Source organism: Rhinichthys klamathensis, unplaced genomic scaffold (assembly GCF_029890125.1).
Source record: "Rhinichthys klamathensis goyatoka isolate OS25496 unplaced genomic scaffold, OSU_Roscu_1.1 h1tg000706l_1, whole genome shotgun sequence".
Classification (NCBI taxonomy): Eukaryota; Metazoa; Chordata; class Actinopteri; order Cypriniformes; family Leuciscidae; genus Rhinichthys; species Rhinichthys klamathensis.
The window spans coordinates 175001-194671 of NW_026607126.1; the positions used below are offsets into that span (position 1 = coordinate 175001).

Genomic DNA, 19671 nt, shown 5'->3' on the forward strand with positions numbered 1-19671 from the left:
GCTTGCGTTGCAGTTTTACTATAATTTATTTTTATGGGTCAAATTTTGATTGGGAGTTTCTAAAAAACCTCAATATCTTTATTAGTTGTGCAGAATTATTACTCCCTTCACACACACACACACACACACTGTTCATCTGCTGGCCCTCGGAGACACTCTCATCAGAAAATTCTAGACAAGCTGTTTCAGCAACTTTCCAGCTGCTGGTCGACTCTGATAGAAATGTTTTTACTGAAGCTGAAAGCTGGATACAGTTCAGAGAGGGATGAGATATCTCATTTTAACCCACTGAAGCTTCAGGATTAGAACCAAAATTACACTTATCTGAAGCGGTTACAGTAATTGCGGCTATCTGGTCTTTATGCTGTTGAACTATGCAACCAGTGAACGTTGTGTCTCTCGTGTGCATTACGCTGAGTGACGACCGTAATTGAAAAGCTTTTGAAAGTCTTTGTGGGAGAACACAGCTTTTCGACTTTACTCCGGCTGGCTCTCACCGCAAGAGAACACTGCAGACAATCAGTCATGTGGTCATGTTTTTCAATACAAGTACTTAAAGGCACAATATGTAAGATTTTTTCGCCACAAGAGGGCACAGTTTCCAACAATAACAAAGGCGTAGGTTGATGACGCAGTGATGAGCTGAATGATGGGACTTGCTGTCAAGCTGATGGATCTAATAATGTTTATGGATGAGTGCAAACATTCATGTTTTTTAACATTACAGTGGTATGAAGCAGGTCGCAATTGCTAAAGAGACAGATATCACACGCGAGTCCCGCGGATATAAAGGAATAAGGACATTTAATTCTACCGAACTACCCGCAAGTGCTGGATTACTCACACAGGTCAGTTTATTAGACGAATTAAACTTGTGAGGTAACGCAGCGCTGCTTCACTTGGTCTAACGTTACACTTTCAAATGTGTGTTGAAAGTCATAATGTTATACTACGTGTTAGTTCGTTTGCTATACGAAACCAGCAGTAAGCTAGATCAACATTAGAATAACATACTGACCATATTCAACATTTCATCATGTTGAGCTAACGTTATATAACATTGATTTGTTTTATGTACATTTGCTCACCTGTCTAATAAAGCTGTCAAGTCGTGACTCGTGAAGCTCTGTCGAGTCCGAGTTAGTCACGGACGTGGAGCTCTCGGCATCTCAAAAACGCCACGCTGTTATTGATCCTCATTTTAGTTCTCCTTGTTCGTCCCAAAGTCTGCTTGCCATGGTCTATGTTTAAAAGAAACAAGAACTGTGTGCCGCTAAACGTTACGCACTACGCATTTGTCCACGTCTGTCGCCATGGTTACGTCATGGCTATGGCAGTATGAACGGAAACCGAGGATAGCGCGGATAGTGCGTCATTGACAGGCGACATTTTTTTCCGGCACGGCCACTTATTTAAAATTGGAATTTCTCTGAAATAAAAAATCTTTGGAGACTTTTGGGATATTGTAAGTACACAACTGCAGGAAATATATCACACTGTGCAAGCGATTTTTTGGATGTTTTATTACAAAATTCTTACATATTGTACCTTTAAACATCCTTAAAACAAGAGAAATTTACACAAGAAGCAAAATTGTGTAAGATATTTTTCGTTTTCTTTAGGAAATCAAAAAGAAACATTTTTGATTTATATGGTGTTAGCTTTTAAACAAAATGATTATTTTTGTTTTGTTTTGTTTTGTCCAAACGTATTTTAAAATATGATACAACACAGAACAGAAATCTGTTTTATACTAGGATAAAAATACTTGAAAAGAGCGCAAGAGAGAAAGAGAGAGACAATTGAACACTGCAAGGAGACTGAGAGGAATAAAAAATGAAATTCAAGATTCTGCCTCCATAATCCTATTTTACGCTTCAGCCCTCAAGACTGCATTAAATGTTTTGTGGTGTTTGCAGTACGTCAGCACCAGACAATGCAGATGGATGGATTGAACCTGGTGAGCTGTGATGAAAGTGAGCAAGAACAAGTGCAGATGAGAAATGCGACCCGAGCCAGCAGAAGAAATGAGAGATCTACTGTCAGCTGGAGGGGGGGAAAAAGACTGCTAGAAAGACAGACTGTAAGCGGATGGCTGAAATGAGCAAAGACAGAGCAGGGAATGAGAGGGCTTAAAAGACACAGAGAGAGATTGCAAAGCACACGACTGCATTTCCAGCCTGTCTTTAATCTTTGTTGACTTGGTCTGAGCAGAAACAGTGGAGAAACTCTCCTTGTGTGGTTGAGGGACTTGTTTTAGGTCTACATGAAGAAAATTTGATGATGTTCAAGGAATAATTTTGGACAGTCTGCTTGTGTTTTGTTTCATTTTATATTTTTGTTCTCCCACACATTGTACTTTCACACAAGTGCATTCATTCCACCCTTCAAACACATCCACCAATTCTTTATTCTCTCTCTTTCTGCAGGAACATCAGTTTTTCAAGTCACAGCAACAGACGCAGATGACCCTACGTATGGAAACAGTGCGCGGGTGGTGTACAGCGTTTTGCACGGACAGCCATATTTCTCCGTCGACCCCAAAACTGGTAAATTCAAGACTTTTGTTCATAGTCTCCGTGAAGGTGAATTAATACAAAGTGTTTTTATTGCTTGAAGGTTTCGAGTTGCTGGTGCGTTTTATCGAGTAGATGTACAATTAAAAAGTACACACAGGAAATGTGCCTTACCTTTTTATATGAGATGTTTGTATTAGACTGTTTGTTCATCAGAAAACAACTGTGAGCAATACAATACACCACCAGCACCTTTTACTGTGCAGAAATAGAGCTTGACATGCATGCAGTATTGTTTGAATCTTGGCTGTATAATGGAGAGCATCCCTGGAGAATGAGGTGGAGAGAACATTGTGTAAAGGCTTTCAGGGATAAAGACAAGACGGTAGGAGAGAGAAAGAGATTCAGAGTGCCTTGAGATGGATTTGGTGTTCATTAGAGGTGGACATTGTTTGAGGGTTTTTACAAGAAACCATTAAATGTTAATAGAGGCACAGTTTGTGTTTGTCTCACGGAGGGGGAAAAAGGCAGAAGAAAAGAAATAGGATTGAAAGATAGAAAGAAGGAAGAAAAGGAAGAGGAAGAAAGACAAGAGAAATGGAAGAAAAGAAGGAAGGCAATAGAAATGAAAGGAAGGATGGAAGGCAAGAGAAGTGGAAGGAATGAAGAAAGGATGGAAGGCAAGAGAAATGGAAGGAAGGAAGGCAAGATAAATTGAAGGAAAGAAGGCAAGATAAATGGAAGAAAGGAAGGAAGGAAAGAGAAATGGAAGAAAGGAAGGAAGGCGAGAGAAGTGGAAGAAAGGAAGGAAGGCAAGAGAAATGGAAGAAAGGAAGGAAGGCAAGAGAAATGGAAGAAAGGAAGGAAGGCAAGAGAAATGGAAGAAAGGAAGGAAGGCAAGAAAAATGGAAGGAAGGAAGGCAAGAGAAATGGAAGAAAGGAAGGAAGGCAAGAAAAATGGAAGGAAGGAAGGAAGGCAAGATAAATGGAAGGAAGGAATGCAAGAGAAATGGAAGAAAGGAAGGAAGGCAAGAGAAATGGAAGAAAGGAAGGCAAGAGAAATGGAAGAAAGGAAGGCAAGAGAAATGGAAGAAAGGAAGGCAAGAGAAATGGAAGAAAGGAAGGAAGGCAAGAAAAATGGAAGGAAGGAAGGAAGGCAAGATAAATGGAAGGAAGGAAGGAAGGAATGCAAGATAAATGGAAGAAAGGAAGGAAGGCAAGAGAAATGGAAGGAAGGAAGGAAGGCGAGAGAAGTGGAAGAAAGGAAGGAAGGCAAGAGAAATGGAAGAAAGGAAGAAAGGCAAGAGAAATGGAAGAAAGGAAGGAAGGCAAGAGAAATGGAAGAAAGGAAGGCAAGAAAAATGGAAGGAAGGAAGGCAAGAGAAATGGAAGAAAGGAAGGAAGGCAAGAAAAATGGAAGGAAGGAAGGAAGGCAAGATAAATGGAAGGAAGGAATGCAAGAGAAATGGAAGAAAGGAAGGAAGGCAAGAGAAATGGAAGAAAGGAAGGCAAGAGAAATGGAAGAAAGGAAGGCAAGAGAAATGGAAGAAAGGAAGGCAAGAGAAATGGAAGAAAGGAAGGCAAGAGAAATGGAAGAAAGGAAGGAAGGCAAGAAAAATGGAAGGAAGGAAGGAAGGCAAGATAAATGGAAGGAAGGAAGGAAGGAAGGAATGCAAGATAAATGGAAGAAAGGAAGGAAGGAAGGATGGAAGGAAGGAAGGCAAGATAAATGGAAGGAAGGAAGGAATGCAAGATAAATGGAAGGAAGGGAGGAAGGCAAGATAAATGGAAGGAAGGGAGGAAGGAAAGATAGATGGAAGAAAGGAAGGAAGGCAAGAGAAATGGAAGAAAGGAAGGAAGGAAGGAAGGAAGGAAGGAAGGAAGGAAGGAAGGAAGGAAGGAAGGAAGGAAGGAAGGAAGGAAGGAAGGAAGGAAGGAAGGAAGGCAAGAGAAATGGAAGGAAAGGAAGGCAAGAGAAATGGAAGGAAAGAAGGCAAGAGAAATGGAAGGAAAGAAGGCAAGAGAAATAGAAGGAAGGAAGGAATGAAGGAAGGAAGGCAGGCAAGAGAAATGTTAGAAAGGAAGGAAGGCAAGATAAATGGAAGGAAGGAAGGAAATATAAATGGAAGAAAGGAAGGATGGAAGGTAAGAGAAATGGAAGGAAGGAAGGAAATATAAATGGAAGGAAGGAAGGATGGAAGGTAAGAGAAATGGAAGGAAGGAAAGATAAGTAAGGATAGAAAGAAATGAGATGAGAAAGGAATAATGGAAAGAATGAAATAATGAATGAATGAAAAGTAAAAAAAAAATTAAATACAAGAAATAAGTAGAGTAAAAAAAATAAGTGGAAAATAGGGAGGAAGAAAAACCAAGCAATGATGGAAAGAAAAATGGAGTGATAAAAAGCAAAGGGAAAAGGAAAGACAAAGAAAATGTACTAAAAAAGAAGAAAGGAGAACGAGAAGTGAGGACCGAAAGGAAGGATAGAAAGAAGGAAAGAGAAAAAGAAGGAAGGTAAGAGAAAGAAGTACAAAAAAAAATGAAGGAAGGGAAGAACAGAAAAAAGCATTGAAGGAAATAAAGAATTATAGAAATGCAGAAATGAAAAAAGAAAGACAGGAAGATGAGGGACTGGAGAAAAGAAAAAAAAGAAAAGGGAAGGGAGCAAAATGAAATAAAGAAATGAAGGAAAGAATAAAAGAAGAAAGGATGGAAAGTAAGAATGAATGAAGAATGACACCAACCAATTCCCAATATATCAAATCACATCCTGCTCTGTGTTCAAGGAATATCTGTTTTACTTGTATTATGTCCGATTGCAGAGGTAAAATGGTTTGCAAACACATTGACCTTAAAGCCAGAAACATTTGCACACTGTCCACACAAGTAGTTGTATGGACATACTGTTGTTTTTCCTCTATTTGTAGTATAGAGGGAATACGTTGCCGCTGTCCATTGTGCTGAAATGCTTCCCGGCCCTGTGTGCCGTTATCACATTTACTGGAGCTGTCCATGGTCCTGGAACACTCCACACTTCACTACCTCTTACACACACTCAAGCACCGCCAATGCATCCCAACATATTCATGGTCACAGTACACTGCTTATTTTGAGAAATGTTGCCAGAAATACCTCAAAGAAGTTTTTGATGAAAATCTCTAGACACCTCTCAGCCTTCACCCAAACATGCTCTCGCGAATCCCTTCCATCAGCGCCGACAGACTAGTGCTCTGATAATACAGTCCGTCCAGATTTGGGAACATTTGGCCTTTAGTAAAGACAAATGGAGCAGTTTGGAGGGGAACCATGAAGAATTTTCTTCCGCAAAGTTGTCGAGCAGGCAGGCATATCGATGACTTTGGTAATAGTTTTTAGAGATGAAATGCTTAATGGAATTGTGGCGAGACGTATCAGTGTTGCCAGTCTGAGTTCATTTTAGACGGTGTTCAAGGACTTAATGCATTTAGACAGGAGACATGAAAACCGATTCAAGGGGATTGTGTGAGAATGAAAAAAAAAAAAAAAAAAATTGACTTATTCTTGCTTTACTGCATTGCCTGTTAGTGATACTTCACTTTCAATCTCTCACAAACTACCTTTCGGGACATTTAATACTGAAGACACAAATATCCCATTTGGAGATGTATCAAATGAATATACTGGGAGGTTTCAGCGAGGACTTTAAAGTCGACAAGTCTCATAATACACATTTTAGGTCTTATTATGCATGATTAAGTTATTTTAAAGAAATGCTTAGTTTTATTAAAGAGAAATATAAATATATAATGCATTTAAATATTTATTTATATTAATGTTTCATTCATATAAGTTATATTATATTATGTTTTTATTATGTTGTGTTTAATTTTATATTTATAATCAATGATTTATTTTTGTATTATTATTATTATTATTATTATTATTATTATTATGCAAACAAATACTTACAGGTGACAGATACAACAAAAAACACCAAGGCCAACAAAACAACAGCCAACATGTGTGTGTGTGTGCTTGCTTGCGTGTGTGTGCGCGTGTGTGCAAGTGTAACTGGGTGTGTGAGTGGAAGTATCTTAACAGAGGAACATCTTACAGATGTACAACAGACATAATAAAAATAATAATGATGATAATGTATACTCAATTATACTCAATACTGATTCTATGTGAGGCTTGGCTTAAATAATTAAGCTGCTTAATTTACCTCAGGGACTGGTCACTACGTAGATGTGTATGAGTATAAATATTATAATGTGTGTATACTACCTAGTGAAAACAAAAAGGGTGCGAGGCACAAATGAGAAAGCAGATTGAGGAAGTATTCTACTTCTGAAGTGTGTATCAAGAGTTTATTCCAGCACTGATGCTAAAGTCATGACCCAGTACTGTGGGTGTTTATGCAGATTCTGCCTTGCATTTTAAAAAGGTAATGCAAAGCTGTATGCATGACGCCCTAGGTCATGTTAGCAAGACTTATTTTCTTCCGTATCTCACCCCTTAATCTGCATCTTTTTAATATACTCTGACAGACAGTGTAGGAGGGTTGCTTTTCATATAGATTTGTCCTTGATGTTTCCTGCTGTCAGTAGCTGTATCAGGTGTTGTTTCTCTGGGAGGTTTGTGGGACTTCTCTCTTTATTTTCATGTTTTTCTTTGATCATCACAGGCATGGTGTTGAAAAGCTTTTATTTTGGAAGTAAAACACAACAGTTAAGTTTAAAAAAAAAATGTGATTAAAAAACATCAACCTCTGTTGAGCTGTCTTTTCACACAGAACCTCAAAAGACATATGAATGAATGTTGGTGTGAATTATTTCTTAAAACAGAATCTGACATGATCGAATTGACTGATGAGATGATAGCGTTTCTCATTTGACCCCACAAAATATTTCATAAATGGGTCATATCTGTTATACTACACTTTGGACGATGTAATTAAAACACTATTTGAATTAGAATAACCTGTAATATGGCTTAATACATTTTCAATTTTGTCAACATTCACTCAAAAACAAAAATATATACTAAACAGTTTTGGGGTCTCTACGATTATTATTGTTGTTGTTGCACTTTATTTTACAGTATGTGCTCAACATGTGGATGAACATTATATGTACTCACAGTGTTCTTGCCTAAGAAAGTACTGGTAATATAAGGTAACTACATGGGTTAAGGTTTAGGGATAGGTTCAGGCTTAGTACCTAGTTATTACCCAGTTATTACTATAATAAGTACATAGTATTTACATGGGGAACAGGACTGTAAAACAAAGAGCTACCATTATTATTATTATAAAACGAGGTTCTACATACGTGAGCAGCGATATACTGTTATCCAACATCTGAAGCCGCCCACTCTGCTGAGTAGCGTTTAGATGAATATGTAAATATGTGCAAACACAACAAAATTGAGAAACAGCAAGCATTTTTTTAAATAAAGCATTGGAAAAGCATCTGATCATAGCAACGTGGATATGTTTGCACAGGTTCTGCTATTCGGCACTCTATTAAAGTCACGTCGCGTTTATTTATATAGCACTTTATACAATAGATTGCTTAATCAAGCAGCTTTACCGTATTAAACATGAAAAACAGTGTACGCATCTCAATTCATCAGAAGTACAACTTCATTTTCTACTATAAAGCGGCTCTCTAGTGTGCTCATGTTTTTACTTACGGACATCTGACCTCGACGGACTCAATGGGAGAAATATACTGGAAAAGATTTCAGCGTGAAAAAAAGGCGAAGGCTCTGCGAAAAACAATCTATTACATAATCGCCACGGACCAATAGTACAAAGGTGTTTACCAGCCGGGGTGAAGCTAGCCTGGTTAAAACCAGACCATTCTCAGTTGTAACTGAGTTAGGGTCTGGTAAAGCGTCATAGACAAATCATTTCCAGAGGGGCATCACCAACGGACGTCGCGGATAGACCTAAACCCAACCAGAGCGATGAAGGAGATGACGTATGCAGAGCGGCAGAAACATCTCCGAGTGTTGTTCTTTGCTCGGTTTTTAACAAAAAGGAAACGTTCAAATCACTTAAAACAGACGCGATAGCTGATTCGAACGAGTGATGTTCGACGGCGGCATCCATCTTTGTAATGTAGGCTACAAAATCTGCTTCAAAATCCCAGCGCTGTCGTCATCGTGTAAAGCCCGCCCCAACGTTTCTGATTGGTGCCGCGATTTCGACGGATTGGAAATGGGCTTGAATGAGCTCTTTGCCAGACTAACTTTCAGAGCAAATCGAAATTTGCCGGAAGTTGTCTGGGGTTTCCCAGGCTAGGGTGAAGCTACTTCAAACTCCAAACGAACTTTGTTTTGGCCTGATTTTGTTCGAAATGACGTCACATCAATTTTTGCTTGAAGTATATTGGAGCCTTAAGAGTGCTGATCATTGTTTTCTGTGTACAAAATGTTTGACATCCTATTAGAAAACTCACAATAAGAAAGTCAAACACTGCTCATTTCCGCCTAATGTGCAGTCAAAGCTGCAGGCAAACTCAAATCATCTCTTGGAAATGAGATACTATCACCTTCCACCCTTTAATATGCTATTGAATTGCTTCACTGGTAATTGGCGATTAAATTCTTTCTCTCAGGATGTCAGAGAACACAAATATAGACGACAAGTGGGATTAAAAACTGTAGATAAAGCACCCTAGGAGACAGAGGAGAAGCCCACGTGAATCAATTCAACTGAGAGAGTGCTGGTCAATAGTCAATCTTGCTTTGATTATATGGTAAGCGCAGCCGTATTGTTTTGAGCTGGATGAGATGATTGTGGTCATTAGGTCAGCAGATGCAACCAGAAAGAATAACAAAGTCAGGGCCAGAAAAGGACATGTCATTTAGGAGGAGAATGCTATAGTAGTAATATACAGTTTCATTTGTAACTGGTGGGAGATACAAAGGCACCGTAAACAGAAGTTTAATGCCACGGTTATGGATTTGTGCTCAACCTTCCACTCCATTACAATAAATAGTGGTTAACTACAAGCAATGGCTTTATTTATTTATTTGGTTAATTTCCATGCGAAACAGAGGAGATGTTAATGTCAGGTGTTGGGATTTATTCGACTCATATAAACTAGCAGTTAACAAGCATAGTGATTCTTCCTAATGAATCATTTTAATAATTAACTAGATGAAAGGAAAATGTGAGTGGTGTTTGGATGCTAGTGTTGCGATGTTTGGCGTTTCGGGTTGGTTGGTTACTGGCCAAGGTAGAAGTTTTCTCGATATGGTGGTTTCCACAAAAGCATTAGGGATAGTTTATCCAAAAATTAAAATTATGTCATAATTTACTCACCCTCATGTCGTTCCAAACCCGCAAGACTTTCGTTCATCTTCTGAACACAAATGAAGATGTATTTAATAAAATCTGAGCGATTTCTGTCTCTCCATTGACACAGGGTATCCGCGGGGTCTTGAAAAGTATTAAAAGGTGATAAATCAATTTTGGGAAAATTAAGACCCTTAAAAAGTATTAAAAAGTCTTATCACGGCTTTATAAAGTCTTACATTTTGAAAGTATTTTTTCTGAATTAGCTGTCCAACAGTTTGAGTCCCAAAAACATCGTAAAAGTGTGTGAATTTAGTCATTTTTATTAAAAAAAACTTTGCTTTGATTTACTATCCCAGCCTATTTGATTTTTTTTTTTTTTATCAGAGTGTTCTATAGTCTTTATCACAAACTAAAACTGTTAAGTTAAAAGTATCACTGATGTAAATGGCTACAGCTTGAAGTGGCGGTGCGGTATTAAAAAATATTGAGAGGGTCTTGAAAAAGTCTTGAAAAGGTATTAAAATTAACTTCAAGATTCCTGCATATACCCTGTGACAGTTGATGCAACTACCACTTTAAGGCTTCAAAAAGCTCAACTGCGTAACACGAGAATGAACCTTATTGGTTCTTGCACGTCAAGTGAACATGCTTGAGCTTTCGTTTACCACAACTGATGTGTGCGATGATGAATGTTATGTGAATAAAAGCCTAAATTAAATATGTTCAGACTATAAAGCGATTGTGTCTCTTCAGAAAATTTGGACTAAACCGCTCAATTCATATGGATTAGTTTTACGATCTCTTTATGAACTTTTTGACGCGTCAAAGTGGAAGTTGTGTTGCTGTCAATGGAGGGACAGAAATAGCTCAGATTTCATCAAAAGTATCTTCATTTGTGTTCCGACGATGAACGAAAGTCTTACGGGTTTGGAACGACATGAGGGTGAGCAAATGATGAGAGAATTCAACATTTTATAAGAACTATCCCTTTAAGCAGCACAATGTTTTTAACATTAATAAAAATAAGAAATGATTATTGAGCATCAAAGGATCATGTGACACTAAACACTGGAGTAATGGCTGATGAAAATACAGATTTTTAAATTACATTTAAAATATATTAAAATAAAAAAGTTATATTAAATTGTAATGGTATTACTGTTTTTGCTGTATTTTTGAACAAATAGATGCAGCTGGTGAGCATAAGAGACATTCAAAAACGTAATGTACAAGCTGTGCAATTTGACGCATCATTACAAACAAGGTTTGTTCAAATCACTAACCCTAACAAAACAATAGTAATAGTGATGTTTTTCTTAGCGAGCAATGCTAATAATTGTCACAAACCTGACAACTTTGCATCATCCCTGTTGATTTATGATTTGAAACTGAACAAATTCTTTAGAAATAAAGAAAGTGTTGTTTTGTGAAGACACCTCATTATCAGCTAGTGGCAGTGCAGAGGCCCAACATGTCCCACTCTCCGGCACACGTAAAGCAAGACGTTACGCGTGTTAATAAGTGAGGTCGGATCTTCATATTCCCATTTTTCTTGTAAAGAGGTTCCAGGGAGCAATCAGAATTCCCAATTTCAGAGGCCTCGATGATGGGCAAAGCGGAGGAACCCTCTCTCTCTCATACGCACACACATACTCATACACACAAGTAGGCTAATTTCTCTGCTGATCAGGGAGTCTGGAGGGTTTTAGAGTGTGAGTTTAGAGCTTCTCTGACACAGATCAGGGAGTCTCTAAAAGGAAGGATTAGTGCAACTTCCTGTTCTGATCAAATTAGAAAAGCATGCCAGTTTGTCAAAGCCTTCCCAGCCGCTAATGCTATTCAACATATCACCAACCTCTCCTGAGCTTTTTTTTTACCTCCAGAGAAAAAAAGCACTCATTTATCACAATATAATATACAATACAGTAACTCTATGAATTGGGTGATGCATTTTCTTTTTGAATCTAGGTCTTGCGGTCTAAGGTGCCGTTCACACGGGCGGTTTTTGAAGTCAATATGCAATCAAAATTGATCTTTTGGCTTTGTGTGCCATTCAGTGCTTGTTTTTCAACTGAAAATTGTTTGTTTGCTTACTTTTATCGAAATACCAGTCCTTTTCGGCTGATGTCACGTGTCCCACCAACCTCTATTTCTCTATTTTGGGTATGTACTGTAACACCCACTCTTCACAATCTAATCAGATCCTGATCGACAAAAATAAAGGGATAGTTCACCCAAAAATCATAATTTACTCATAATTGTGCAGTGTTATTTTTATGTACAGTATATGCTAGTAAAGTTTTTATTAATATTCAAAATGAGCTTTTATTTTCAATAATGTGTGTTTGTGTGTGTACACAAAAATGATTTTTAAAAGTATTTGATAGCATTAGTAACACTGCCCTGGTGTTGTTTCAAACCTGTATGACTTTTGTTCTTCTGTGGATAACAAAAAAAGATATTTTGAACAGTTTTTTAATTGTGTTTGTCTGTATAATGAAAGTCAGTGGTGTTTGAAACAACATTGGAGCACACTGACTTTCATTAATGGGGGGAAAAAAATACTGAGCCATTCTTCAAAATATCATAAGAAAGTAAGGGTGTGTTCTCACTTGGCATGTTTGGTTCGATTAAAAGAAACTCTGGTGTGATTGCTCTGTTAGTGCAGTTCATTTGAATAAGTGTGAACGCTACCATCTGAACCCTGGTGACACCAAACACGCGGACTGAGATCGCCTAAAAGATGAGTCCCGATCCGCTTTCAAAAGAACTCTGATGCGATTCGAATGAAATATGAACGCAACACGGACCAAAGACATGTAAACGAACCAAAAACAGGACATGATGTCACAAGATGAGACCCTAAAAAGGACAGAATACTCAAGCTTTACTGTTTTTTCTCATAGTCGTGATGTTGTCCATCACAGTTCAGTACAGGCGTCAGAACCGCGTCTCTTCACAGCAGATCTGTGTTTGTGTGTGACGGAGGGATTCCTGACGCTGTTTTGACTCCTTTAGACATTTTATAAGCTCTCCACGAGTTCTCAGCTGGTCGAAATACCATCATATGTAGGCTACACACATAGAACAAGTGCATTTAGCCCAGAACACAGCATTATTTTGGATGTTCAGTAAGTTCCATTATGAAATATACATAATAAAAACCGACCATCAGGTGAGAACATATTCCTATACGTTTAGGTTCGGTATCTTTTGGTCCAGTGATAAAAATGGCCGTCTGAACACCAAGCGAAACTTTTTATTTATGTATTTATATATTTGGGTCCGGGCCAAACGAACCAAGCGAACTGAACTACAAGTGTGAACACACTAAGTAAATGATAATAAAATTTGTCTTTCTGAATATCCTGTTTAAACCCATCAGGCTACAGAAGTAAACTGCACAAAGGCCTGTGTGAACAGCCCTTAGCGCTCAACAAGGTCAAAAGTCATTTCCCATAATCCCCTTTGCTCACCTCGTTTTACAGCCTGTGAAAACCAGGGGAGCTAGAGGAAATAAGACGAAGCGATAGACGATTACAGACAGAAGGGATGCGGGAGAGACCAGTCAAAGGCTTAAAACAGTTTTGCTCACTCAGCTAACCCTGGGTCAGACTTGCCACTTGTTCCTCGACGGCTCTGCAGGAATTGGCTTATCTGGTTTCCATAGAGACCTCGTGGTTCTTCTGAGCAAAGGAAGAATGCTGAGGAGTTCGTAATGCTGCCGGTCTAAAGTGGGCTCTGATGGAAGGATGGATGGGGTTTTATTAAGGTTTTCATTTTTGGGGGCTTCCCTGAAGCCTTCTTGTACATCCTAATAACAAATACTACGCTCTCCCTCATTTACAGCAAGCCTGTATCACATTTCCTCAAGAGCACTTACCAATCCCACACAATAAACTTGAGTGATAGCTGCAGAGAGACAGTCCCTCACCCCTGACGAATGATGAAAAGGTCACAACATTAGTCTTTGTGTTGTTTTAATGGAGTGAATGGCTGTGTGCCAGAGACTTGTGTTGCCTTAGGAGCCTAGGTTAAGTAATGCTGCAGCTCGGGTAATATCTCTGCCTAGCCGCTGGGGCTCGAGCGTTGGCAGGCTAGAAATGGAGTTATGGCATTAAAGCAAGAGAAATGGATGGGAGATTCATTTTGGAAAGTTTACAAACCTCCTTTTGTACCATTGTGCTGGGCTTTTGTTTGCTGAGATGCATTCTGGGAAATCTTCCAACCTTCGGTACGCTTGCGGTACTTATTAGGAGATGTTTTGGATGTGTTTATGACATTGTTTTTTAATGCCTCTTCTCATTTGTAAATTGTGAGGTCCCAGAACAAGGACTGGTGACAGATCCAACAGGGTTGAGGGGGTGGATTTGGGATGTGGGAGATTCACAGATGACGAAACATGAATGGAAGAGTGCATTTAACACCGGCAATGCAGCTAAAATGTGAGCGCACTACACTACACTGCAAGTGCCAAATTTTGCAGGTTTTCTTAGTTATGGTTGGTGAGATCCAGGGTTATCGTTAACTAAAATTAAAACCTTAAAAAAAAAACATTTTCATTAATTGAAATAAAATAATTATTAACTGAAATACAATCAAATATATATATAAAACTCACCATTTCTCATTTTTGACAAAAATACAAAAAATAACTAAAGCAAAATAAAAACTATATATACATATAAAAAAATAATAAAAATGACAAATTAAAATTAAACTCAAATTATAATGAAAACAGAAAATATTACAAAACAATTCCATTACAATATATTAACTATGTTCCCGCTACCTTTTTTCTTCTTGTAAAATAGCTTAGATCAGTGTGATAGCTATTTTTGATCATTTTTACAAAACTTTCATGGCCCCCAGAATAATTTGTTGTATGAACATCTGAAGACAGAATGTATCAAAAGAAATAATACATTTAATAATTAATAAATTATAATAAAAATATTAATAATTAATAATAAATAAATTATTATATCTTCATGCATTCTTTTGTAGCATGCATCCACTTGAATGGAAGTTTCATTTTAAAAAGCAACATTTTGAACAAAAGCTGAGAAAACATGTTTTTGTCAAAGACTACGTCTGGATCGGATTCAGAATGGTGATCATAATATAGATGTAGAGTAGATCACTTCCATCAACACCCCCAAAGCTTCACAGTCCAATAGCTCTTTGTGTAGCGTTAGGCAGTTTTGATTTATATGCTGTTTAAGTGTTTGATAATCGTGTTGGCTTACATGAGTGTAAGCAATGCTTCTATGGCTTGTTTCTGCTTCTTCTTCGCCTGTGTTTTTATCTGGAGATTATGTATTCTTGATGTGTAGTGCAGATTTAGTATAATGATTTTCCTTTTCCATCTTTTGATAACATCAAACCATCTTTACTGTAGTGCTAATGAAGAAAAGATCAGTTTTGAATGCTGATCTCTGGCATGGGATGCTTGTGTACCCATTAGCTAACTTAACCAACCGGACTGCTTCTTCACTAGAAAACTAAAAAAAAAGCTTTATCAGAAAAGTTTTCTTTCAGGGGAGAAAAGTTGTTTCTTTCAGGGGAAAAAAACAGCATCATCTAACTTTCACACAGATTTGTGTCACTCCAAATTCAAAATGCTGGTGATATGGTCTCTTACAAATTCAAAAAACTTGTGACATAAATATACTAAATGCATATTATTAACGAAAACATATGTGGATATTGCTATTTTTAATAAATATATGAAAGTTCAATTGTGAAATGTTTTAATTATTTCATTTTTACAAATGAATGGCCTGATTCATCTCTTATGACTTCACTTAGACGCCACTAAAGTACCCTAGCAATCAACAGCAATGTCCTTGCAACCACTCTGTGAAAAACAAGTAAAAATTGTTCAATTGTATGAACAATTGACTGTTCTCTCTGGTATTTTTGGAACAGTACAAGATATCCTGGTCTGTCCCTAGAGCATTCTGCAAGCCTTTGCCCTGCTCTCACTGTGACAGGTGACAATGGTCAACCTCACTTGCCCTGCATGTTAATATTGTTGCCTCCAGTCACTTGTGCCTTGACCGGCATCTAATGTCGTAACCTGCCCACGGACAGCTAATCCTGAGCCTGTCAACCCAACACCCTTCACATGAGGAGAACAGGCCCTCAGTGTATGGGCGTCGTCATCATTTATTCTTTATTCTAGTTCATTATCACGAGGGAAATGAAACCAAACAAGTATTTAAAAAAGGCTTGGGATGATTGTAGTCAATAACGGAGAAAACCGACGGTTATTTATGGTCTACTCAAAACCACTTTTCAGTGTAATAATGACAAATCAATATTTTCTCTCTGTTTGCACTTCATAAATTAAAGTGAAAAATGAATCAGTCAATTATGGGGATGCAAACGGCGTGCTGAATTCCTGTTTAGAGTCGCTCTGGAGCATGACTCAAACACCCAGTCTGTTTATTCATGAGTCTGTAATCTGTTCTTTAATGGCTTGTGTGTATTGACTGTGTGTCAGTTGAACCCTTCTATCAGAGGAAGCCGCGGGCTACCTACGCCTATTGTTTTCAAGCAAATATAAAGCAGGATTGGATTGTCTGATAACACTTTCATTTTGTAAAGAGCGATCGTTCCTGCCGTTCCTCCTTGACTGAACATCCCTCAAATCTTACACAAATAAAATCTAACATTCTGAAGATACTTTGCCCGTCTGGAGAAGTTTCTGTGGGTGTCGGCATGTAATCACAGAAGAAAATTGCAACATTGATAATAATAAGAAATGTTTCTTGAGCATCAATTCAGCATATTACAATGATTTCTGAAGGATCATGCAACACTGAAGACTGGAGTATTTCAGCTTTACCACAACAACAATCATTTACATTTTAAGATATGTTAATGTAGAAAACGGTTGTTTTAAATCTGAATAATATTTCACAATATAACAGTTTTTACTGTATTTTTGAAATGCAGCCTTGGTGAGGAGTATAAGAGACTTCTTTCAAAAATGTCAAATCTTACCACCCCCAAACTTTTCAACAGTCTATATATAAGTCAACTGTCATTCCCTCTCTAAGTAATAGCTTTATTTATTTATTAATAAAATGTTATATTATTCTAATAAAATAGACATTTTTGATTTGATTTGATCAAACAGGTTGGAGCGTTTTTGATTGAAAAACACAAAACGTCACAGAATTGTGAATATCCCGGACGAGCCCCCAGATCTGTTAGATTAATGTTCATGTAGACTCTCTGCCGGCAGCCTCGAGGCTATCAGTCATCAGCTGGAAACAGGCGTCTCAACCTCTGTGATGGCAGGAGATCTCGGGAGGATGATCAAGCAGATACAGTGTAATGCCATAACATTCTCAAGTTTATTAAGGAAGAAGGGTCATATGTATACACAAGATAAAGCAGAATCATCCACGATGTCCAAGCCATCCAAGATATCAGTAACCCATCAAATCCATTGATTTTGGTGCTGTTGTTTTCCCTCTGAAATTGTCACTTTCTGGAAGATTATGTCAGTAGGAACTGGCTTTTGTCAATGGAATTGAACAAAAAAAAGACTAAAATAATGGAAAGTGATTGTGATGACACAGGAACTATATGAAATTATTTGCCTCTCATGCCTACCTACAAATATATAGTTGTGGATTTTCCAGCAATGGCTTTTGTGTGATTTCCATCTGACTGCGGGTTTGATCATCGCTGCGGACTTCAAGTCAAAAGGTGAGAAGGAGAGGGAGGGAGATTTGAGTGAGAGAAAGAAAGACATTTTGAGACACAAAGGAACTGACAGTCATTGTGTGATATATTGTGTGAGGCGGTAGTGATTCAGAGACGTGTTTGAACTGGTGTGAGGGTCTCTCAGGGTGAGTCAGTGGATTGGTTCCTGGATTTACTTTTGACTTAAATTTCACTTAAATGTTAAGAAAATGTTCGAAAAAGTATGTACTTCAATAATGGACAATGTAGAAAAAATGTCAATAAAAACATTAGGTCTCATCCACTAATCATGGATTTTTCGTGTTTTTACGCACAGGAAAAATGTATTCTTCTCATGAAAAATTTTCGTCTAATTCACAACACATGCATACGCACATGAATTTGTTCTCAACCTCATTCGGACCTTAATGAATTTGGAGTATTCTGAATGAGCGACCATGTGTTTGAGAAGTAATTTGCATGAGATAAGTAATTTGCATAAAACGCAGCCAAACCATGTCCATATAAGGGCTTTCCGCAGACCCTTTCCTTTCGTTCTTTGTACTCTCAGCGAACATGATGCTCTCTAACGACTCGCTTCTGCCTGAAAGCACGCGCAGCAAGATCCTCGAGCAATGCCAAGTGTGCCAACCTCAAAACAAGTTCAAACGCAATAAAAAAACTTTAAAACAGACCCAGATTACAGTCCTCTGATTAGCCAGCTGTACAAACTCTAATCTGCATCTTTATGCACCTTCACTTACTCTTTTACATCTATATCTTAACATGTTTATAAAGAAGAATATATGATTTTTGCATGTGAGGGATGTCAGTTGTTCCTAAATTTTTTCGTACATTTAGAATACATATAAGAAAGAAAGTTACTGGTGAATCATGATTTGTTCATGAAAACGTTTAGTGAATGAGAGCTGATAATTGCAATATTCTCTATAGTGGAAGCATCATATCAATTCCACTGTGGCATAATATTGCTTCTGGGCAGCAAACACATTTAAGAAATTCCTCATTACATACAAATAATTTATGTGACTCTAAATGCAAAAACAAAACGTGAATCATATTTTTTGATGGGTGAAAAAAAAAAAATTCTGAGCGCAGTTCTCTAGAGCAATATGCGTGTCCTCCACATTCTGCACCAAAATGCCAGAACAACATTTCAAAATGTTTGCCAGCAAGCAGTTACTATGAAAAGGCTTTGTATTGATTTATTTGAAGTCATTCCTTTTATTATTAACCATTTTTGCCATTGCATATGTATTGTGTACAAGGTGAAAAAAAAGTATTTGTTATACTGAGGTAACATTGATCAGTAAAGCTTAAAATTTTACTGAAATCTCAACTGTTGCATCAAAAAAAGTAAGTACAATGTACTTATTGTGTTCATATTGTATTGCACAAAACTGTTGCTGCTATTGAGGTGTGATACGGGTAAGGATAGGGGTAGGTTTGGTGGTATGAGTAGGTGTAAGGCGTAATTATAGATGTAATTACAGAAATTACCAACAGTTGCAAATGCATGCAGGTATTTTTTTTTTTAATATAAGTACAATGTAAAAACATATATGTACACAATGCATTGTATTAAATCAAATTTTTGAGTAGATTTTTAGTTTGTTATTTAATGTCATTAACCATCGTTTTGAGGCGCTCTTTTTTTTTCTTTTTTTTTTAAGTATGGGTTCAGGAACCGTTTAGGCACTGGTACCATTTAAAAGTATCGTTTTGGCAACGGTATCGGAAAAAAAACCAAACGATACCCAACCCTACTTAGCAACCAAACACTGCAGTGAAAATATTACCACAGAATCAACAAAATTGTCCATATCTAGCACTCAGTATTCTGTGAGTCCATTTGTGTCTGTGTATGTCATTGTTGAGTTATGTATGATTGTAGACTACGGTTCAGTTCACCAATACTTCAAGGTTTTGATGTCATTTGAATGATAGTGAAAGGTGTACAGAAACTGACCTTGGCAGAGAAAAGACCTTCCAGACACAAGAGCGTTTTATTTTAACAAGTCTTACAAAATGTCACACTGCACACAGCATTACCTCTGCGTCTAATTATACACAACTAGATTAATCCAAGAATTATAAATATGAATCATCAATGTATAATTGTTCACGCGTACGTAATTTTCC

The 19671-nt window shown here is 37.6% G+C and overlaps 1 protein-coding gene across 1 annotated transcript in view; it reads left to right on the forward strand.

Annotated features, from left to right (window-relative positions):
- The window catches only part of LOC130076892 (cadherin-18), a 115318-nt gene that overhangs the window by 54719 nt on the left and 40928 nt on the right, over positions 1-19671 (forward strand). The window contains exon 4 of the mRNA XM_056242189.1: positions 2430-2549. Within this exon, the coding sequence (XP_056098164.1) occupies positions 2430-2549 (120 nt within the window). The remainder of the gene's footprint in view (positions 1-2429; positions 2550-19671) is intronic.